This window comes from Agelaius phoeniceus, chromosome 6, assembly GCF_051311805.1.
Source record: "Agelaius phoeniceus isolate bAgePho1 chromosome 6, bAgePho1.hap1, whole genome shotgun sequence".
NCBI lineage: Eukaryota > Metazoa > Chordata > Aves > Passeriformes > Icteridae > Agelaius > Agelaius phoeniceus.
Window position 1 is genome coordinate 55370705 of NC_135270.1, and position 23402 is coordinate 55394106.

The 23402-nt window shown below is 44.5% G+C and overlaps 1 protein-coding gene across 1 annotated transcript; it reads right to left on the bottom strand.

The window, feature by feature from the left end:
- Positions 1–1921: 1921 nt before the first annotated feature.
- TMEM179 (transmembrane protein 179) lies at positions 1922–17648 on the bottom strand. The gene is made up of 4 exons (XM_054635742.2): positions 16995–17648; positions 12739–12876; positions 11155–11233; positions 1922–10229 (listed from the first exon to the last, which is right to left on the bottom strand). Exons 1-4 carry the CDS (start codon positions 17294–17296, stop codon positions 10050–10052), a joined length of 699 nt encoding a protein of 232 aa, XP_054491717.1. The 5' UTR covers positions 17297–17648; the 3' UTR covers positions 1922–10049.
- Positions 17649–23402: the final 5754 nt, after the last annotated feature.

Sequence of the window (23402 nt, forward strand, 5' to 3'; positions counted from 1 at the left end):
CATGGGAAAAGGCAGCTCTCGAGTTATCTTGAGACCACTGTTGAGGTCTCACCATGGCTTTAAAAGGTCTCCTGGGTCAGGATTGTTTACTGTGCTCAGTCAGATACTTGGCAGGCAGCAGAAAGCCAAACTAAAATTGCCTTGAAGCCAGAAGGTTTGAAATAAATGAAAGCTAAAACCTGTTTCTGGCAGAGCAGTGGCATCTTGTAGGTGAAGAAACTGAAGCTAAGAAAGCCATTGCATGTGGGAGTGAATGAAGTGGGTCAATAACATGACTGGAAATAGGAGAAAAATTCCAGCTCGTGGGTCTGCATTTCTTTACTGCTGCACAACATCACTGTCGACTTACCTCTTTTATTTCCTTCTCACAGTGAAGCTCTTTTTCCATTCACCCACACTGCTTAAGCACACACAACCCCCTTTCCCTCTCTGCCCCTTCATTCTTTAGCCATCACAGCTTTATCCTCATCACTGTGAGCTGGATGTGATTTCTCCTTATTCTTGTTCAATGGTTTTTTTTCTGGGTGTGACACCTTTATGAGTTTGGCTCTCTAAAGTTAAATAAAATTATCTGTGTTGGGTAATAATCCCCTTGCTGGCCATGCTGGGTAATATTTTCCTTTGGTACAACTCTTGAGAATTTCCCAAGAGAGGATAAAAAGGAGAGAGAATACATAATTTATTGCAAAAAGTGGAGATGCTCACCAGAATTCACATTGGAGCCAGCATGATGAATTGCTTCAGAAGTCAAAAGTGCTGCAGCCAACCAGCTCTGGGCAATTGTATAATGAATGTAATTGTACTGCAAATATATGAATTGTAAAAGGCTGTGTTTTAGACATAGAGGGCTGAAAGAGGGAGTGATGTAGGACAGGGCCCGTGGGGCAGTTTTTGAAGCAGACAGTGGTAGGAGGCATTCCCAGGAGCAGTGTCAGGAGACAAAGGGCAGGGGAGAGCAGCAGGTGTCTGTGCATGACAATGGACTAATGGCAGTCCCTAGTAGGGGTAGAAGTGCTGCTTTAATTCCCTGATGCAGGGAGTATGTAACTAACACACAGCAGAAACAAGCAGAGCACAGCAGAAGGGTAAGTGTTGTTTTGACAGTGTTCAGCACATTCCTGCAGTGTGAACGGATGGAGGGCAGCTGCCAACACCCTCTTCAAGCACATCGACAGCATCTGATTGCAGCAGCACTACCCACACCCACAGGATCAGAGGAGATAGAAAAAGACACACAGAGATGACACTGGATGGTTTTGCATTAACCTTTTGATGCACTCAGCATTAGCACCAGTGAAAGGCAGTCCCAAAGACTGCCTCGAGTCCCCTTCCTTCCCTTCATCTCCTTCAACCCTGATAGTCTGGAAATGAGCCCATAGCAGCAATTGTAATTGTCATTTCTGCCTTTTGCCACTTAGAAACAAGCAGAAGAGCTGGCAGCTTATGACCATAAATGGGTGTTACCAGCTGCCCTCAAGGAATAACTCAGGAACCTATAAGATAATAGTGTGGACTTGTTTCTTATTAATTCTTTGCTCCAAGATAGCTGTTGGGAACCTTTATGCCCACCTCTGAAGAGAAAGACTGATGCTACATGAGGGAAATTAACCAGCTGGCATTTGGAAAAATGGCCTGTCCATGCAGCCTGTGGTCTCCCCTTACATTTGGTAACAAACCAGCTGCGTGCTGACACAGGACCATTTTCTCCTTGTCTCCAATGGAATTAGGGTGAACTGTTGGAAGGGGATGCCAAAAGGGCTCAGGCAGCTGAGGATGGCTGGGCAGACCCTTAACTACACAAGTTGTGGCATGGAGAGGCTGGGGAATGACTACAAAGACTCTACCACTGACTTTGAGAACATATTTTTATCTTATATTGTAACAATTTAAACTCACCTTCAAAGAACAGGCACAGAAACAATGAATTTTCAAATAATTTATTTTTATATTTCACCAAATCATAAAAAGCCGATGCACTGTTCAGCAAAAAGCATCAATATATAAAACACATTAACTCTTTATCAGTAATGCTGGAGAGTACCACATACACTGAACCCAGTCCAGCTCCTACTAAAGCCACAGGAAAGTCATTGACTGCACTAGCAGAAGGACTGGATTCAGCATTTTTCTTTGCTGGGTGTTTACAAAGGGCTGTATTAAAATGCTAGTAAAAAGCTTCCCTTTTGAGACTGTATCAAAACAATAATAAACCTCACTCCCTTTCTGGTTTTGTCAGACACATGCAATTGAAGCAGTGATTACACTGCAAAAGACCATACAAATAAACAGAGATAATATTCAAAACAGGCCAGGCTCTACCCTCAGCTTGTGTGGACTGGTGTGGCTGCTCACAGGATAATCTATGTACACTGGTGAGGGATCTGCTCCTCAACTGCTTTCAGTGGTCAAACAAATTATGAAAAAGTGTTCTGTTTTCTCCCCAAATACCCACTGTAGGAACCTCTTAAGCAGCATTAAAAATTTTTTAAGACATTGAAAATTAGATAATCTAGACTTTTATAAAGCTTTTCCCATGTGGCTGTAAGAGACAGGAGCTCATAAATTCATACATCAGAGAACACATATTTCAGAGAGGCTGAAATGCTTTCAGGCTCTGCACTGACTTATAAGCAATAAAGATCTGCTTCAGATCTTTGCAGGTGGTACCACACAAAACCACTAAACCTTTTAAAACTATGGGTGCTAATGAGCTGTCCTCACAAATGCCAACTCTACAGAGATTTGGGAACAGCCAGTCCTTCCCTGGGCAAGTCAAGAGCTGCACTGGGCAAAGGGCAGCAGAGTATCTGGATCTGCTTTCCTCCAAACCTGGTGGCACTGTCAGCACCTTTACAGCAGATTCCTGCACAGCTGGCACAGGTGGCTCTCTCCAGAAGCTGACTTTGGGTCAGCACATGCCTCAAGAGGATGCTCTGTAATTTGTGAGGCCACACGAGCAGGTAGGGGCTGAGCAGGCCAAGCAGAGGCTGAAATCAGTGTCAGTACCACTCCCTCATGTCACAGCCCAAAAGCTGAAATCCCTCACAGGAAATGCACTGACTCTTCATTAACTATTTCTGTTCAGACTGATGCCACTGTTCTGCACACCTCAGCTGTCCTTGTCTCTGTCATGAAGAGATGTGAGAAATAAGACCCAATCAGCCTGATAGCAATAAAATACTCTCTGAAATTTGCAGGAATGTTTTTGAAGATTAAAGGATGCAGAGGGAGGAAACTTCAGTGGAACTGTTGGGCTGTTTTGTTATTTTTGTTTTGGTTATAAGCATTCAAAAACCTCTCTGGAGTGTATTTCAGATCACAATATATTGACCTCTCAGTTGTGTAGCTCAGACTGTTTTAATTAGACTGTGTTTGACCAGAATTGCTCTGATACCATCAGTGTGCACTGGCTGTGGACCCCAGTGGAGGGGTCCCCTCCAGAAGGATTCTGTTGAGTACAGAGCTTCTCAGAACCACTGAGCAAAGGGGCTGCCTGCTGCTCTCAAAGAATGTGCTTTAATAAGGAGGCTGCCAGCAGCTTATGAAGTCAAATGCTGGACCCTGCTTCAACAACCATGGCTAAAAGTGTTGCAGCAGCCTAGAAAGTGGAATGGAATCACTGATGCAACCCAGATCCTGTGTGTTCCAGGAAGATGTGCTGTGTTTCAGACACAAACTGTTGGACTTCACAGTGTTAATTGGGAGAAATAATTCTCTCTGCTGCAGGAGAGATGGGGTGAAGAGTTCTGGACTGTGTAATGCGGGATACCATGACAATTTTCAAACAGTTTTTTTATGGTTTAACATAGCACTCATTTAATTCCACCAGGTTCCTGGAGAGACTGGTGGCACCAGCCTTGGAAACCTCCCAGGGCAACACATCACCCAAATCAGGCCTGGCTTATGTAAAGGGAAGGGTTCAGTGGCACGATCCAGAGAGGCTGAATGAGAACAGGGAAAATCCTTGACTGCTTTTGTTATTTTTTTGACAAAATTTTCCATAGTGACTGCAATTTTTCTCACATTCATAAGTACACTTTAGAGTCTGTACCCACAGTGGAGTCAAATTTGCCCAAATCTAGGGGAAAACAAGGAGAAAATAAGGAGGAGATGAAGAGTAGTTTAGTCTCAGGACAGTTTACCCACTTGTGTGAGAAATCATCCAAGATGCCAACAGTACTTACAAATCATCATTCTCACCTCCTGGCAGGTTGGCTCAACCCTCACTTTACAACACAATCAAGTGGCAAGAGGGAACAAAACCTTCTCATGTTGGGTTTCCACCACATACAAAAAAATTCCAGCTATTTCAGAGAGCAGCTCTTGCTTCCAAGTAGTTTATCTCCTTGATAAACACCAGAGCCAGCACTTTAAATAATTCTTATTTAGGAATTTCAAGCCAAGTAGAAGAGCTCCAGCAGAAGGATTCAAGGGGGATCAAGGATAACCTTTCACGTCTAATGAACTGCTGTTGTTGTCTTTTTATTTTGGTGAGAAAAAAATAAATTTAAAAATCCCAAACTAAAATGATATCATTATTTGACCAATGCAAAGTGCTATTCACACAGCACTTCTCAGGTACTTATGCCTGGTTTTTAGCAAAGAGGATTTTACAGCAAGCTAATAAGCATTAAATCCTAAATCCTTTAGCTGTCTATGGAAATAGGATTTAGACTCTCACATGGATTCAGGTTTTTTTCTCTACTGTGTGCAATGACAGTTCAAGCAGTTTTGGCAGCTGTGAGAGGTAGAGATCTTTAAGCACTGGGGTGAATACATTCAGATTCGTCTATGTTTGCAATAGCAGTTAAATTACACTCTTTGGCATGGACAAAAAAAAACTAAAGAGAAAACATGGCTATGCTAATACTCTTCCTAACAACAGGATGGAAAGACATTCATAAAGTGCCTGCACTGAAATAAGCAGTACTTGCAATATCCTAAGTAAATTCTGTTCTAACCTCCTGTTTGTTCAGAAACAAAAATAGTTTTTCTGAGAGAGTGCAGTTCCCTTCAACATCAGGAGAGCATCAAAGTCCTGTTTTCTATGCAGTTCTTAACTTCATAAATCACAGAGTTGAATTTTGTTATTTAAAAAATCCATTAAAAAACATTTAGGTGCAGATATGTGAGTACTAAAATACAACTCAGGATAGTTTTCCTCCTTCTTATGGAGGACAAAAATAGAAACATGTATTTCAAGGCACTAGTGCCATGAATAGAAATAGTTTGAAAACAACTTCTGTGCTTATGAAGTTACATTAGCATTTTGTCACTGCAGGTAAAGCCTTCCTCTTTTCCCAGATTGCCTAACCAGAAGGAAAGGATATTTGTGGTCTCCAAAGCAAACATTCCAAGAGATAAAAATGGGCTCTTTCCATCAGCAAAGGAAATGGTCTGAGGCACAGACTTAGGATCTGGACACAGCCAGGATGCTCATTCACTCAAGGATACAGAAAAAAACTCAAAAGTTTTGTCATAGTCCAGATTGGCTTTTCACAAAATGCTGTCAGTCTTTCCAGTAAAAATTACTGTCTGGACTTTTGCTAAAGTAATAATTGAAATGGTAAAAGTGATTTTACATGCAATATGTTTGAGAAGGCTTTGAAAAAGGGAGATGACAAAACCCACACACACCCAATGCCAGGTTTGTGTGCAACATGACTGTAAAGTGTGAGCTCCTCTTCCTTGCAACTCTGCTTCCATCCTGAACACCACACAGGTTAAATCAGCAGTGTTCCATACTGGGGAGTGAAGGCCTTGAAGGGAAATCTGACTCTGTTCCTAACTGGACTAATTTATTCTAGCAGCAGGATGTTACTCAGATAAAGGAGAGTAATTAAAACACCTGCAAACCTGCATTAGAAACTCATCTCAGCCTTTGGCAGGTTATGCATTGGCCAGTGCTTTCCTACTCTGCCCACATCAATTCCTCCTCTGGGTATCATAATAACAATTGTCATTGCACGAGTCCCATTGCTGAGTAAAAGGAAGTGCAGAAATTTAAGGCATTCTAACAACTACTCCAGCCAAAGCTGCTTTGAGAAGAGCCTAAATCCACATCACAGAAGAGCAGTGGAACTGGCATTTATCTGTGTACATTGTACATACACAGAGAATGCTTTCATGACAAGGTCTGTACACTCAATCATCCATCCCATCACTGGTTTTTATAACACCTCCTTTTTTAAGGGGCCATAGAATCGCTGCTATAGTACAAATGTGTCCTTCAGTTTTTACAGTAAATCATCATGCTCTTATTTTTGATTCCCACTGAAATTTCCCAGCTGAAAGATGCCTCATGAGTTAGTGGTATAAGATGTTTTGAGCATAAATGCACTCATGAGGAAGTTCTGTTCCAAAAGATGGCTCCAGTTTTTTCTCCATTATAAAAAAAAATAATAATAAACAGCATTGATCTAAAAGCTCAGATGACACTTGTTAGCTCAGATTCTCCTAGCCCAATGAGGACTGCTGGCAGGGAGTTGGTGGGGAATTAAATCACAGATGGTAGCCAGAGAATATATTTGGTATGACAGAATAATAGTGTGGCAACAGCCCAGTGCCTTGGAAAGGCCACAAAGCTTTTCCCCCTTGCACTATGTGACAATAAATAAATAAATACAGTATAAGTACCATACAGTGTTCCAGTTCTTTGAATACAACTCTTCCTAGAGTGTTCCCTGCCTTTAGACATGGCAAATTAAAGGTATTGAAATGTCACAGAAATGCAAAATTTGATTCTGCCCCACGATTGCTGGTGGGCAATGGGTGACTAAAATCAGGCATCAGAAATGTACAGAAGAGAGAAGTGCATGAGAGAGAGCACAGGTATGATGTATGTGTGCACAGGTATGATGTATGTGTGCATAAATTATACCACAGGTAGGTATGTGTGTGTGCATGAATTACACCACAATTCTTACCCATTTCCAGCTGGCATCACCAGCTTGGCCTGAGTGCCTAAGCTTTAGGAGAAGAGGTTACAGAAAACTTAGTGCAAATAAAAAACACCAAGTGTGTCCAAAAACTGGGAGTTGCAGGATACCCTTCCTCCCTTTGGGTCAGCCAGGAAGCTTCTCACTACATGCTCTGCCTTCTGACTCACACAGGGGCTTCCATCAAAAACAGCTCTGCTTTTAAGCATCACTGATGCTTGCCAGGGAGTACCTGCCTCACCTCACCTGGCCAAGGCAGGGAAGCTGTGAAAAACAGACTGGCATGGGAAAGCTGTGAAAAACAGCCCCATTCACATGGGACTCATAGGAGAGCTTCAGCCTCTTTCCATTTTGCATGGCAACTCCAAACCCAGGACCAGTGTTTGCTGCTTCTCATGGAAGTGGAAAGGAGGAAAAAGACTTTGAGACAGGAGAGGTAGAAGAGACCATGAGCTCCAGACAGCCTCACCCACAAGCAGCATCCTCTCTTTCAGAGCCAGAGACAAGGCTTGGGCCCTGGTACCTCAGAGCAAGAACCACAAGAGGACACTTGTTATCTTCTGCCTCGTGGTTCTTCAAACCCTCAGGCAACACCAGGAACAGTGGTCCAAACCCACACCTCACTTCAGCCTAAGCCTGATTTGGCATATACATAAAATATATTATACAAAGCAGCATCATGGTTCCACACAAGGAGTAAGGCGTGCACTGAAGTAATTTGTGGGAAGAGACATCACTGCTGAGTGAAAGTGAGACTGCCTTTTACAGCTGGAGAAAATGGGGAAACTGGGGACACAGGCTAACTTACAAGACCCAAGCTCTTCTTCAGGATATGAAGAAGGTCATTCCTCGGCAAGGGACTCAAGTACTTGCAAGAGTATATCTCCTACTAGAGACAGAGTAACTTAGATTGAAAAAGGCCTCTAGGAACATCCACTCAAACCATTAACCTGGCACGGCAAAGGCCACCGCTAAACCATGTCCCTCAGTGCCACACCCACCTTTCCTTTAAATACACCCAGGGATGCTGACTCCACCACTTCCCTGAGCAGCCTGTTCAAGTGCTTGAAAGCCCTTTCAGTGAAGAGACTTTTCTTAATATCCAAATTATTAGACCAAATGAATAAAAAAAAAGGCACTCTAACAGTCCTGATATCCGAATTTTAAATTGGCATTAATTAACTTGGTCTCTGATTCCCTCTCCAGGAGTCCTCCTCTGATGTCAACTCCCAACTACAAAAAAAGCCACTGCTGCAAAGCTTTCAGAGGAATTGAATTCTCTTATGGGCAGAAATCATGCTGAAGAACAAGGTCTCTCTACAGAGAGCTGTGGCCATAAGCAATGTTCAGCTGGGGCTGTAAGCAATGTTCACAGGGCTGGATTACTGCTTAGAGCCCATGGAGGGTTTTTTCTCTAAGCCTATGAGAATATTTTGGCAGTTAAATACAATGTCAGATTTTATGCCCTAAAATGCTTAATAATTGAGGGACTTGTCATGACATCAAATTCTGTTTCAATGAAATGCTTAAGCTGGTACTTAACTAAGCATCAGAGAGTCCCTAGAACACAACAGTAAATCTGCACAGTTGTGCTAACCCCAGGCTTGAGCTCTGATGTGGGAGAAGCCTGCTGTCCTCTCTCCCCTCATTCTGATTTACCAGGTCATATAATCATGTGTGGTTTGCACTTCTGTTACAATAAAATTAGTCTCAACTCAAACACAGGTACCACAGGCAGTGTCAGTGTACTCCCAAAACATCTTCAGTCCAAACTTAGTTGTTTGCTTAAGTTTTCTGCTGATTTGGGGTCTTCTGTGCAATGTGTACCTGGGGATAAATGCTTAATCCTAGCCCAGCTTTACTTCTCTGCCATGCAAATCCCACACTCCTCTGAATGACTCCTCTTAATTATCAGAGCTACCTCTGATCTCAACAATCCACCTGATTTGTTGAAACACTGGCCAAGCAAAACTGAAATTAACAACACAGTCACCAGTGAGCTTTGTGTAAACAGCAATTCTTCATCCTTTTCACAGCAAAATTTATCTGCCCTGGAACTCCTGCCCATGAGTGGGGAGAATGGACCCATTCAGCACTGAACAATCAATAAAATAACTCAGCTGTTTGAACTCATTGCTATGCTTATATATAGAAACCTACAATGCAAATGCTTACAGTAATTTTGTATATCCTATATGAAATAAATATCACAAATAAATTCTAATATTCAAAACAGAATAGTATACAATGTTAGGGATCAAGTTACATTTATAAATGCACAAGCATTAACACTATCTATTCAGCTTAATTTCTTAGTATGCAAGCTTCAGCAATTTCTAGCTACAGTTCACTTCAGGAGTCATAATAAATGCTGCTCATGCCAAAATCTAAGAAGAAACAAAACCACAACCAGAAAAAAATGTTCTCCGTCATCCTTCCATATTACACACAGTTTTTGACAGGTGCTATAATAATACACAGGTTTCATGGAATTCATTAACACTGTCCAACATTAAATATCAAGTCTGGAGCACAGGTCTCTATGTTTGAAATAAAATCAGAGCAGGAGCAACGTGTTTGTCAGCACTGCATCCATACACAGCAAAAGCAGAGACAGCGAGAGCCTGCACCCCAACCAGAGCTGCAGCTTCCCAGGATAAAAACACAACAAGGGGCAGCTCCACTGGCAAAAGGGAGGAGAGGGAGAGAGGAGAGACTGAATGCAGCTCCAGTTACATCTATTGTTGAAGAATAGTTTGAAGAAATAGCCTGGATGCTGTAGCCTGGTCTTGCCAGCTCAGTCCTCAGAAATGGCCCCTGTCCCAAAAGCCAGCCATGGCACGTGGGAGCTCTGCTGACAAGGGCAGGTTACAAATTTTGCCTGCACAGGACAGAAAGTTTGCTGTGCCACAGGCACATAGGGCAGTTCATTCTCTTTATCTTAGTATCAGTATTTCTGCCAACAATTTCTCATGGGGGAAGTGAGTAATTCACAATTACGTTTTGTTTCAGGAAAAGAAAAGATCTCACACACTCAATACCCTGACTCAGCTTCAGCTCACATTAGTGAAAAATAAAATCTAGATCCTGCCCTGGAAATTTGCTTACACTTTAGATCATGCCACTTTTGTCATCTTGCAAAGAGGATCGTGAAGGGGACCTTCCTAGCAGCAGCTCCTTCTCATGGATCAGGCTGTCTAGCAGATCCTCCTGTCTGTAGTTGTGATAAACCTTCAGGAAAGCCAGGATGGTAATTGCCAGCCAGGTCAGCCAGGCAGCCCAGAGACCAAACTGGAGAAGGAAAGAAATCATAAAGAGGTCAGGAACAGTGTTGTGAAAACAAAGTCAGCTGTCCATGTGGTTATGCAAACCTCAGCTGGACCAAAACCCATGGAGTCATGCCAAATCCAGGGAGGTCCTGGGTTCTTCAGGTAAAGGAGTCACTTTTATGGCATATTTCATTCCTAAATGCAGTTATGCCTGAGCTGGGCATCTAGATGCCAATATTGGCAAAAAAGACAAAAAGCTTGCTGACACCCAAGAGGCAGGGTTACCTTCAAGGAATCTTCCATGCCTCTTTCCATGTGGGACAACATAAGCTTTTGTAAGGGTGCAGCCCTGCAGGGATGTGCCTGTCATCCCTGCAAAATTACTATGTGCTCATGTCCCAGAGTTCACTGGCTGATCATTGACTTAGAGCTAGAATATTCAATAGAAAGGTCTGACAGCCTTAGAGGTCTAATTCTCATGGGTTCATCAGAAAACAGCCCTATCTGAATGAATAAATCTTTGCTTATTTTCAATGGTCTGATATTTATATAGCTTAGGTGATCGCAGTCAAAGTCAAGGAAGGCAAAACTAGGAACCCCACAACGTGGTGCAGGTCAGAAATTATTTTGAACAGTAATGATGAGATCCAGGACACCAGATTGCTGCAACTTTTGCAGACCTGATCCTTTGGATGAACAATGAATTTTCTGTCATGATTAACAAGATCAGTGGCAGGGTGAAGCTTTGACATATCTGTATTCAAAACTGTCTGTTTTGAATTTAAAAGGCAAATGTGCCCATCACTATCATTCTGATTCAGCACTTACTGAAGTCAGTGGAAACATTCCCATTGATTTCTGAGAATGGTAGTTCAGCTCCAGTAATCCCAGGACAATAAGCAAATGGCAAATTAACTGGAATAGAACCATGACTTAGTCTGACCTACCTGTGCAATAGCAAATTGGTCATAGAAAGCAGAGTTTTCCAAGTTCAGCTCAAGATCTATATCCTGCAACTCTTCACAGCTACCCAGAAAGGCATTTGGAAGGGAAAAACAAAAGAACAAAATTTTAAATATTCTAGGCAAACCAAATATAAAATGAAACAACATATTAAATGTATTTTGAACAGTCACAATGGCACATTCTATCAGAGGATAATTAAGTTATTGCAATCATCAGGTTGCTTGCTGATCTTCTCTAAATTACTTTCTTTTACAAAAAAAAAATCATGTAAATGATAACACAAATCTTTCATAAGTGGAATTGTAATAGTTATTATGAACAGCATCCTTAAACCCCTCTTTCCCACTGCCCCCTCACCTCCCACAGATTTGCCCCTGGCATCTCCCCAGGTTGGTTGTTTCACCCCTCAATGAAACAAAGTGTATGATCCTCTGTTACCTTTTGACTTCATCAGGAAAAGCCTCAGAAGAAGGAATTGTGTTTTTGTTTCGGATGCTCCAGCAAGGAGACGATACTCTGATGGTAAGATAGGGGCTGCCTACAGATTTTACAAATAACTTGGACCATTACTGGTGTGAAAAATATCCCAGGATTTTGAGGTTGTCATTCTACCTCTTGGTTGATTTCTGCAGCCTCTTCTCTCTCCTTTTCAGTGCTGTCGGTCATCTTGGGTTCTTACCCGAATATTCGATTAGATGCTTTTTGTAACTGAATTTTTAACCGAATATTCGAGTAATTCGATTAATCGTTGCAGCCCTAAACAGAACATTCACTATGGCATTTTACAACATATGACAATGTGCAGCAACATAAATGTATGCTTTAAGTAGTACATTTATTCAATATCATATGACATAAAATGTCACAATTTCCTCTCTCTTCATCATTATTTGTTTGACAGGAGCAAATCTTCCTCGACTTATCATGTTCCCCATAAGGAGCATAAGCATCGTGGGATACAGGGGACCATTTTAGGAGCTGTATATTTTGTGACTGTAACAAAGCATCAACCATCTGTACTTTACACTTACAAAGTGCTTTCCATCCTGTGGCTCTCAAGGCATCCAGAGCATCACTACAAGGCAAGGAACTCTACCCCAAATGTTTTGTCTGATGATGAGTTGTGGCACAGGCAGGATAAGTGTCTTGCCTGGTGTCACACAGTGGGTTGGGGGCAGAACCAAGACTGCAAGCCAGGAGCTCTGGCCCCCAGCCCCCTGCCCTGCTCACAAGGCCACACTTCCCCCATTCTTAGAAAAACTCTAAATCTAGCATTCCTTTGGAAATAAAACAATATTTAACAAAATTGATTTGTTTTTCATGTGATCATGACCACAAAATATGATGGAAACACACTTTTCTTTGTGGCCTTCTAAATAAACAAACAAAAAGAAGTTTGATTTTCTATGTTTTGTTCCACATGAAAAAACTCTGGATTTTCATATTACAGATGCCTTCTCCCCCTTGCTCACCTTGCGTGTAATAACTACACTTTGTAACAGCACAGCTCAATTGTGCCTATATGAAAAAAATAAAAGGAATAAAATGTATTCTTCAATACTAACCTATTTGGCATGCTTCCTTTTTCAGTAATTGCATCACACCACATGTTAAATCCTACACTCACTATAGTGCTGGCAATAAATGTGATGAACACCACAAAGGCGCTGATCAGCAGATTCAGGAAGGCGTAAAAGAAAGAGCTGTAATAAAAGGGAAGAAAAATGTAACTCATAAACAGCTGAAACACAACATCAGCAGTCTCTGTAAGCAGCACAGAGTGGGCACAAAGATATCAGTTTCCATTTAAAACACATCTTTAATTAAGAACACCTAATACATTGAAACACTATGGGCTTGATTTTGAGTCACACTACCTTCGCTTGCAAATGCTTTTGATTTTGATTTCTTTTTTAACCATAAGATGTGGCTTTACATAATGAGTGGTGATTGTTCATACACAATGTGGCTTTCATTAGCTGTAATGATGAAAATCACCATTGTTAAAATAAATGTCATTAGCTCAAATTATGTAGTAACTGCAGCTAAAATTATTTCATGACTTAAGTGATAATTGGGACAAAAATTGCTTAGAAGAGGGAAACTAAAAATAAAAAACACAGAACTGATAGCTATAATCACTTTAAGCAATGTAACACAAGGTACTGGCATCATAGGACACGAATCTCAGTTTTATGGGCAATTTGCAGAGCAGGCCAGATTCTCCCAGGATTTCTCTGGCTTTGGTGTCAGTTTGCTGTGTCTGCCAGCTGAATATCAATTTCTCTCATCTGAGAGAAGTTGATGGTGCCCATTAAATCTGCCCCACCAGGGCCTGCCCTCAGTACATGCAGTGTTTGGAGTGGGATGGGTGGGATGCTCACAGATTTCCCATAAGGCCATGGAATCACTCTCTCATTTTCACTCTTTAACACCTCACCTGAATTTTAGCTGTGAAAAGTTTCTAATCCCAGTCACCCAGCAAAGGCCTTCTCTACTTGAAACTTCTCTAAGTGGCTGTTTAGAATAGGACACCTTGGAATGCCACATTATGTAAAAACTGGACATTTGCTCCAGGTTGGGGAACGACTGGCAGCTCCAGGAGGCAGGTCATCCTATTCAGTGTGTGGTAAAGATGAATATGACAAATTTCTCACCAGTGTCACTCATTGTCCTGGTGATAGAATGAATCTACTTACCCCAGAGAAGAAAAAAAAAAAAACTCAGTCATTTCTTTTCCCTGGTTGCTCATCAAATGAAAAGCCAAGAGGCTTTTTAAATGAGTGCCTGAGTCCTGGAAGGTTCTGGGCTGGACAATCCTAATTTCTACAGGTTATACACTATACATTTGTGACCTCAGGAGAACTTCTTTAAAATGAGATGAGGAAGCCATTATCAGCAGAGTTAGGATGTTTGCTCTTGGGTTGATGAGGCCTTAGAGGGACTGCCTAGGCTCTCTCCAAAGTGACAGTTATCCCACCCCAAGACTGATAGAAAAGTGAAATAAATCACCTTCAAGAAGTGCCCCTATAGACTGTAATGGATGCTGGATGCCAGGACACCTGACTTCTGGATGAACAATAAGCTGAATCCTGCTCTGGCTTAGCTGGGCTTGGTGAAGTAGATCAGCTCAGCTCTGCTGGGTGCTGGGGTCACCCATACAGTGAGAGCTGCTTTGAGACTCCAGAATAATGCATGTTCTCTGCCCTGACTTCACACCTAGCCTAGATTTCATCCCAAGCGTTGCTGAAGTCAGATCATATCCTCTGTGTGCACCTTAGCATGGAATGCTGTCCTGGGAGGCAGAAAAGACTTGAGCTGTTCACAGAATAAAACAGACCTGGAACCAGAATTAGTAACAGCTCTAGAAAAGGAGCAGTTACCAGGACTGTTGAGTGGGTCATCACATCCCAGGGTCTCCAGTTGTCCCTCTATTTCCTACCCTGCTTCAAGAGAGGTTCCATGGTCCAGGATCTGACTTTCCACTGACAAAGCAGGGCTCAGCCTTGCACCTGATTTGCATCTGGCAAGAGAAGCCATCACCACTGCCAGGGCATCGTGACAGACTGCTTATTTGAATCTTTAGATTACCTGATTTTTCCTCCTTAGATTAGAACTTCAAGCTATGCATTGCAGATTGAGTGAATGCCCTTTAATAATGAATGTTTACACCTGAAGTTGCTTTGCAATCCTAGCAATGAAGTATCTGAGTTGTACCTCTACCCTTCAGCTGAGCTGAAGACCCCCAGGCTGCTGAGGCAAGGGGTGCTGAGACCCTTTTAAGGTTTTTTAGCAGTCATAACTGCTAGATTGCATGTCAGCAATCATTCAAAGCCGTTGGGCATGAAAGATGCAAAGGGTGCTAACCAACCCTGACTGCCTTGGCTGGCTCACCCTGGAGCTGGCCCAGGAGCAGTGATCCTCCTTGATAGGATCATCAGTTAGGACATTCTGGCTCTTCCTCAACTACCTCTAATCAGAACAGACAATTATCATGGGTGGTGAGGAGCTCACATTTATCTCTTCATCCAAACAGAAATGGTTTTGCACCCATTTGAACCATTAACAAATGGCTACCCAAAATCAGGACAGCATGAGCCCTGCCTGCTTTTCACATGGTGGCTGATGTGGAACAGGACAGACCTCCCTTCTTACCAAGAAACTGCTGTTCCCAAGCATCTTGCCATGTTGTACCCTCCTGTGGTCTTCTGTGGGTATCTCATTGTCCCAACTTGCTCCATCTTTGCTCCCCACCACCCCACAGCCTTCTGCCTTTCTTGCCTGGAGCAGCTATGAACAGAGTTATACAACTCCCAAAGGAGCCTGAAGGAGCTCCTAAAGGGACACTTTTCAGGGGCCTGCCCAACAGTTTTGAAGATAACAGCCACTTTGGGAAGCAGGCCAAACATCTGATCCAAATGTCACCATTACAAGGTTTTCACTGCTGGTTTCTTCTAAAAATTAGCTAGTTCTGACCTGCAAAGCATTGAGATTCAATTAACCCTCTACAGATACTGGATCACCTGAGGAAGCTGAACTCAAAGATATTAAGAACTCTGTGGTTGTATTTAGTGTAAGGTGTTTTGATATGGAATAAGTTTCTGGTCCTCACTTACTGCAGCATGTTTATGAGAGAGGTTGAGAGTGCTTGGAAAGAGCCAGAAAGACAACACTGCTACCCAGTCTCCAAGGTTGCCAAGCCCAGATGTAACAGCCCCTTACTCAAGAAACCTCTAGTCCAAATAGACCTAGACAGGAGTGATTAACCCTTGGCATGGCTCCTAAACAATGGGAAAAATATTTTCCTAGTTTAGACAGCCACCAGTGCATTGTCTACACCTGGCCCTGCAGCACCTGTGTTACTGCACCAGGGTCTCTGCCCTCCCAGAGAGGCAAGCACAGAATATCACTGTGCTCCTGAGCTGCTGCCTGGCCCGCCAAGCCTCTGACTACCCCTGTTGGGGTGGGATGCTGTGAAATCCTTCCCCACACTGCTAGAGGATGTCCCTTGGTTCGTGTGAGCCCAGGAGCCAGCAGCCAGGGCCACCCTGAACTGCTGCAGGAGGGGATTGTCCCTTGGTTTGTGTGAGCCCAGGAGCCAGCAGCCAGGGCCACCCTGAGCTGCTGCATGAGGGGATTGTCCCTTGGTTTGTGTGAGCCCAGGAGCCAGCAGCCAGGGCCACCCTGAGCTGCTGCATGAGGGGATTGTCCTTTGGTTTGTGTGAGCCCAGGAGCCAGCAGCCAGGGCCACCCTGAGTTGCTGCAGGAGCGCTCAGTGCTGCTCTCATGCTGTAACCAAGCAATAGTTGTTGTCTGCAGTAGCTGCCATGTACACAGCAAAAGCAGCACCAAAAAGAGAGGGGAGGCACCAGCTTCTCCCTTCTGCCCCCCTCACACACAACCATGTTGTTTCAAGGTTTTTCCCAGGCCCAGTGCACCTCCTTTGGCATGGATGTGTAGTGGGACCAGGCCCCTGCGAGCCCCAGCCTCCAGTATCACCCCACAGCCCCCAAATCCTTCCACGCCCACTGCAGCCGAGTGCCCACACTGGACTGCCAAGGGGCAGTGGGGGCACAGCAGTGGATCTGACCCCCCCATCCCACAGGTGCATCCTCTGGAGAGGGCCCTGGACACGGCCTGGTGTGTGACAGGCAGACAGACAGACAGACAGACAGACACGGGTGGTACACCAGCTCTCCCCAAACCCCTCCGGGGAGCCCGATGACCTGGATGGTGCCAAGCCCAGCGCCTCACCCCCAGCCTGCTCCCACGTGCCCCAGCCTGTGGCAGGGATGGGCTGATGATCCCCAGGGATACTCACTCCTCGTGCCCTTTGCAGAGGAAGAAGAGGGTCCTCCAGGCCTGCACTGTGGCCAGCAGCAGGGACAGGAGCCCGGTGAAGATGCTGAAGCGGCAGGCGGCCTCGGGCCCCCACTCCTGCACCGTGAAGCGCTGCCGCTCCACCGTCAGGTTGGCGTTGAGCCACATGCCCTCGGTGAAGAGCAGGCAGCGGCCGTGGAAGTCGTTGCCATTCTCGGAGAGTGGCACCACCACGATGAAGCTGAAGAGAAAGGCCAGGAAATAGCAGATGCACTGAGCGAAGAGGAAATTGCTGAGCGCCATGTCCGCGGCTCTGCGCAGGCAGAGGGAGGGAGGGGTGGAGAGAGGGATGCAGGAGGAGGGATGGAGGAGGAGGGATGGAGGAGGGAGGGATGCAGGAGGGAGGGATGCAGAGAGAGAGCGATACAGGAAGGAGTGATGTAGGAGGGAGGGATGGAGGAGGGAGGAGTGGAGAGAGGGATGCAGGAGGAGGGATGGAGGAGGGAGGGATGCAGGAGAGAGCGCTACAGGAGGGAGCGATGTAGGCGGGAGGGATGCAGGAGGAGGGATACACGAGGGAGCAATGTGAGGTGGGAAGCGGAGAGGATGGAGGGATGGAGGGAGGAAGGCAGGCTGCAGCAGCAGGCGGTGGGGAGGGAGGGAGGGAGGATGCGCAGTGCAATGCAATGGATTGCAGTGCGGTCCGATGCCTCCTCCGGACACGGCTGCTCCCTCGCCCGCAGCTCGAGCTGCCCCTGTGAATGGCTTCAGGGCTTGTAGGGGAAGAGGGGAGAGGGAGAGGAAGAGCTGTTGTGTTTTCTCTTCGGGAAAATCTGGCTGTCGCTACCCTCTGGCGCCCAGGGGGTTAAATCGGCCCGTGTGTCTCCAGTAGGGCCGGGGACCGCCGGTGGGGGATCCCCCAAATGACACAGGACACTGATGATTGCCCTGTTGATGCCATCACACACACACACACACACACACACAAATACCCCAAACCAGCTGACTGGCCTCATCCTAGCTGCTGGATCCCAGGAAATTTTGAGCCAAGTCTCTAAAACTCTGGCCAGCAGCCTCAGATGGTGGCAATAATAGACAGGGTGCACAGCCCACAGCCACCCCAGCCCCTACAGACCCAGTGGTTTTGTTCCTAGCCCAGGCTGTCGCCCCCCTACCAAGGCATTGCAAGGGGAGCAAAGGCTCACCAGGACTGGAATAACTTTTCCTGAGCCTTGGTGTCATTTAGGGGCTGCCTGGGGTTGGGATCAGCTCTGTTATCCCCTGGCTGGAACAGGGCTGGAAGAAAATAACCTTAAGCAAGTTCCTGCTGGGCATCAAGCTGAGAACAGACCAGCACAGCAATGGGACATTGCTGTCCAACACATGGCAGCAACAGATGGGATTTTATTCCAGGGGCTGAGCAGCTCCCTGCCCCACACCATGCTTGGGAAGACACCAGAGCACCCCCTCTGCTGCAGGGCCCAAAACTGCAAGGCGAGGATGCCAGAAAGCAAAAGGCATCAGAGAGGGGAATGTGAGTTGGGCTCAGATCACTCTGGCACAAAAATCTAAATTCAACTGATCTCAAGTTATAGTTTCCCCACAATCCCAATTTCATTTTTCCATCTTGGTATGAATCCTCTCTCCAGCACAAGACACCACAATTAATGTCCAGTTCCAGGTAATTTCCTAATCTAATTTCCCAACCACATCCAGTCTGAGATCAGCTGCAGGTCTCAAATCACTTCTTAATCCCAGGGCTGTTTCCACTCATTTTATCACTGTGCCACTTCCCAGGCAGTGTTTAGAGAAGCAGATGAGGGACAGAGATCCCAAACATAGTGCACATGGGAATTCAGGCTGGTGTTTCCATTGGGCAACCAAACAATTATTTCTGTGTGCTGGTAAGAGGTTACAGATACAGTCCAGATACAGAGCAGGGCACTGGGGGAATTCTCAGAGAAGACATTAATTCACAGTTTCATTACAAATCATCTGTAATGCATATTATCTTGAAATCTCCCTCTATCTGTGCAGGGGAAGCATTTCTTTGTGAATGCCACATCTCTTCAATAAAACCTTTTTTCAGTACAAATGAAATGTGTCAGGCCAGTTTTCTGATCCTTACCCAGCTCTGATCATCAAAAAATTGTATTTCAGTTTTGTAAGATGAGTTATAGAGCACTGACCTGGCCCTGTGGGGATAGATGTGCACTCCTAACAGAAAAGATATTTCAGTCTATTGGTAAGGAGGAAAGTATATTGCTCTTAACCTTGCTTCCAAGAAGTGCTTGTTTCCCAAAGGGTTTTATCCTTTACCTGTAAAGAAATCAGACCTGGATTGAGGTGGGAAACTCTTTTCTTTGAAATGTGACACATCAGATTTGCCAGATAATGTTTTCTGAACTTACCTTGGGAGGTCAGCACCAACATAAAAGCCCAGTTACTGCTTACACTGGAGCCCAGAGAAGGGGCCAGCAGATGCCAAGGGCTCTTTGCCTGGGGCAAGCCCAGTGCTCAGATCTTGCCAGCAGCAGCCACAGGGCTCTGCTGCACGAGGGTGTTTGCACAGGGGAATGTGGGGACACTTCTAGAGCAGATAAAGTTGTCTTGGCTGATGAACTAACTCAAGTGAGCATTTATTGGAGAGTTTCAGAAAACACAGCCAGGCATTTACAAATGTGAGCAGACACGTACAACAGCTGCACTTTGCAGCCTGACAGCTACTGGAGCTTGGTTTTAAGCAGTGAGCACACACTGGAGTGAGCAAAGGGATGGAGATAAAACCTGCCAGCCTTCACTTTGGAGCTGCCTGGATTTCTCATACTCTTCTCTCATGTAAATCCTAAAAAAAATCCTGCTAGGCTTGGTTTCAGAAACATGGAGTTATTTCAGTGGAGTAAATTTGATAGGCTTACTTTTCTCAGCGTGGTGAAAGTGAGGGAGAAAGGCAAGGTGAATGATGATTCATTCATTCATTCATTCTTTTATCACAGGGAATGGAAAACATGAGATACACTTGTCACAGACATGTTTTATGAAAAATCCTTTCCTTAGGATTTTTTCTCCTGAGAAGCTAAGAAGCCTCAGGAACAAAATGTAAACAACAATTATCTGATGCTGTGGAATGCAACAAGAAAATCTTTGATTAGTCTCATGTGGTTGCTTTTAATTATTAGCCAATCACAGTCCAGCTGTCTCAGACTCGCTGGACAGTCACAAGATTTTATGATCATTCCATTCTTTTTCTTTCCTTTCAAGCCTTCTGATGAAATCCTTTCTTCTATTATTTTAGATAGTTTTAATATATTTTAATATAATATATATAATAAAATAATAAATCAACCTTCTGAAACATAGAGTCAAATTCTCATCTCTTCCCTAGTCCTGAGACCCCTACAAACACCACCACATATACAGGCCAGGCAGAAACTCTGAAACACAGGAAAAGATGCACATTTTTCTCCCTTCATATAATTGTTCTGTGGTACACATCACAGGACACTGCAGAGGGCAAAAAATAAATGCTGGTGCCAAAAGATATTAGATAAATTAATGGTAAAAAGAGTTCCACAAGGACCTGAGAAATGCAGAGCTGGGGAAGTAACCTTCAGCTCAGGATTCCCTCACAGCAGGTTGCTGGGAATGTGGAGTCACAAAACGATCCCTCTACATCTCCAGAATCCTCTCTTCTTCCCTAAAGCAAGCACCTGCTCCTGGCAGCCTTGGAGATGGGATCCCCAGGGAGATCCCCCCTTGGTCTGACCCCTTTGGCCATTTCAGGCTCTCCTGACAGCACTGGCAGCACCAGCCTGGTGTCTCAGCTTTCCCATCCAAGTGGGGAGCACTGCACCTCCAAAGCATCCCCCACACCCTGGCTCCTGTGAATGTCCTCAGGAGGGACCTGCCCCCAGAGCAGACACCTGCAGGAAGCAGTGGGGCAGTTCTTGCAGCTGCACAGCACTGAGACAAGAGATGGGCATGATGAGAGGAGGCTGCACATTGCCCCAGCTCGGGTGGTGCCACCACAGGAAGAGCAGTTGAGATGTGCTCCTGCTGCAGCCCACCATGAACACCCCCTTGACCACAGCATCCCCTCTCACCACAGCACAGAGAGGTCTCACCTGCTCTGTGCACCCCCCAGACCTGCTGAACAGGAGCTGAACCCCAAGAGGACCATGTTCTGACAGGGGGCTGAAGATGGCTTGCTCAGCCTCAGGGAGGGTGAAGTTCAACGTTTGTAAATCTTATTTCTCTGGGAAAATAAGAAAAGCCACAAAAATAAAACACAACGCACAACCAACTGCTGTGGCACCTCAGTGATAAGCAGGAAGCCAACCAGGATAAATCAAGATTAGATATACCACATTTGCCTGCATTCCCTTCTGCCCCATATCTCCTTCTAGCTGCCTGGCTAATCCTCTGTAGATCAAGTAACATGATGTGGAATGACTGATGGGGATGGTGGTTTTGGCTGTGCTGCTCCATGCTCCCTCTCAAGTCATTAATTATGCCATCTGACATGAGCAGTGCTCTCAAGTTGATATTTGTGAGGTAAGTGATGAATTTCCTCTCCTCCTGGTAGCTCATTAGGACATGTTTTATGATGAGAAAATTTGCTGAGGAATTAATTATTGAGACAAAACATTTTTGAGAGCAGTTTTATTTGTTTTTATATTTACTCTACCTTGGATATATCATTTCTGTGGGCCAAGAAAAATAGCAGCAGCATGTCTAGAAGGTGGCTACCACCTTGCTACCAGTAATGCACTGCTTATTTCTGGAGAGAAACACAGAGCCACAGCAGTTCCTCTGAAGAAGGATGCCCAGGGAGCAATATGTCTGTATTCTGGGCAGTCCAAATGGCTGCTTTTGAGCCAGTCCTTCAATCACTCAAAGGCAACTTCTGCCTGAATTACTTTAGCTCAAATATCTGCCTCAGCCCATTTTACCAAATGGTTTAGCAAATGCAGTTTGCCCCAGGCTTTGGAGTCTGTTTTATTTGGACTCTATTCTGTTTTATTCAGGCTCACTGGTCTGTTTTATTATTGTATTAATCCATTGCTGCTGATGTTTATTATTATTATTATTATTATTATTATTATTATTATTATTATTATTATTCCAAAAGTCTTGACCTATGGTATTTGTCCTCTGAAACTAATGGAAAGGACCCAGGCCTGTCACTTATCATCTTATGATTGTTGATGCAAACAACACTTTTAGGGAGAGGTTCTCATGGTAATCACTGTATTTAAGAAAATCTCTGCCACTAGTTCAGAAGGATTATAGACAAAGTACCAAACTGTCAGCCACCTGTCACATCTGCATTTCTTCACAGCTACCACTGTGTCATGAATCTCCCAGGGCATCTCATTTGGGAACATGCTGACATTTTGCCTTTTATTTTCTTGTAAGTGTGTCCCTTCTGCTAGGAAAGCTGTCTGGTCTGTGAGGAGGTTATGAGCAGAGGCTGCCATGCTGACAGATGTTAATGGAGCAGTTATCAGGAAACAACTGACTATCATGAATGTGTCCAGATAGAATAACCTCTCTATTTTGATAGCCAAGGAAAAACAAACATATTCACATTCTGAGCTGAACAAGCCCAGGCTGTGGCTAAGACATAAATTTTAAAAATTAAATAAAATAATAATAATAATAATAATAATAATAATAAAGGGTGCTTGAGATTTTCAGAGCATCTTTAATGCAAATCTCTGTGTGACTTGTGCATGTCAGACTCCTGTGAGAGCTGTGACAGGAACGTGGCCCCAAAAGGGCACATGAGTTGGTCATGCTGCCTCTGCTGTCCTTTCTGGAGGATGATGGAGGTAATGACAAGGGTAGGACAAACTCTAGTAAGGTTCTGATCCTACATTCTGCACAGGTGAAGAGTGCATCAGAAAAACAGGCTTCAGGAGTGAATGTGAATTTTCTTCTGGCACCAAGGAGGTGTTAGAAAAGCAAGGGAGAGTTGGAGACTATTTAAAAGAATAAAAGCAATGAAAGGGAGGGGGAAAAAAAGATGACAGAAGAGAGATCAGCAAATTAGGAACCCACAGTGTCCAAGCAATAAAACCCAGCCTGAGGGTAAATACAACTCTGCCCCACTTCAGATTAAATGGGGTCATTACATATGACATCAACATCCTACATCTGCAGCTTAACCTGTGGCTGCCAAGGACTACAATGTCACCATAACCACAAGTCAAGCAGTCACTGAGGTCTTGAGTATCTGAGCAGCCCTGTGTGTGTTTAATACTCTTCAGAGCTTGTGCCTTGTGTACCTGCAGACATTCACACCCAAGAGCCCCCTGTGTGCTGCACCCAAGTTTGTTGCAGTGCCCTGCTCTACCTGAACTGCTGTTTTCTGCCTGTGCAATCTCTGGAAGGCACTATTTCTCCT

What these genes read in the sequence shown, in the direction of transcription:
- TMEM179 (XM_054635742.2), bottom strand. Translation starts at nt 17,296, where the DNA reads ATGGCGCTCAGCAATTTCCTCTTCGCTCAGTGCATCTGCTATTTCCTG. An exon ending in CTCTGCAAAGGGCACGAGGA is followed by an intron (nt 12,877 to 16,994) that starts GTGAGTATCCCT and finishes CTTTTATTACAG; the next exon opens with CTCTTTCTTTTACGCCTTCC. An exon ending in ACCAATTTGCTATTGCACAG is followed by an intron (nt 10,230 to 11,154) that starts GTAGGTCAGACT and finishes TTCCTTCTCCAG; the next exon opens with TTTGGTCTCTGGGCTGCCTG.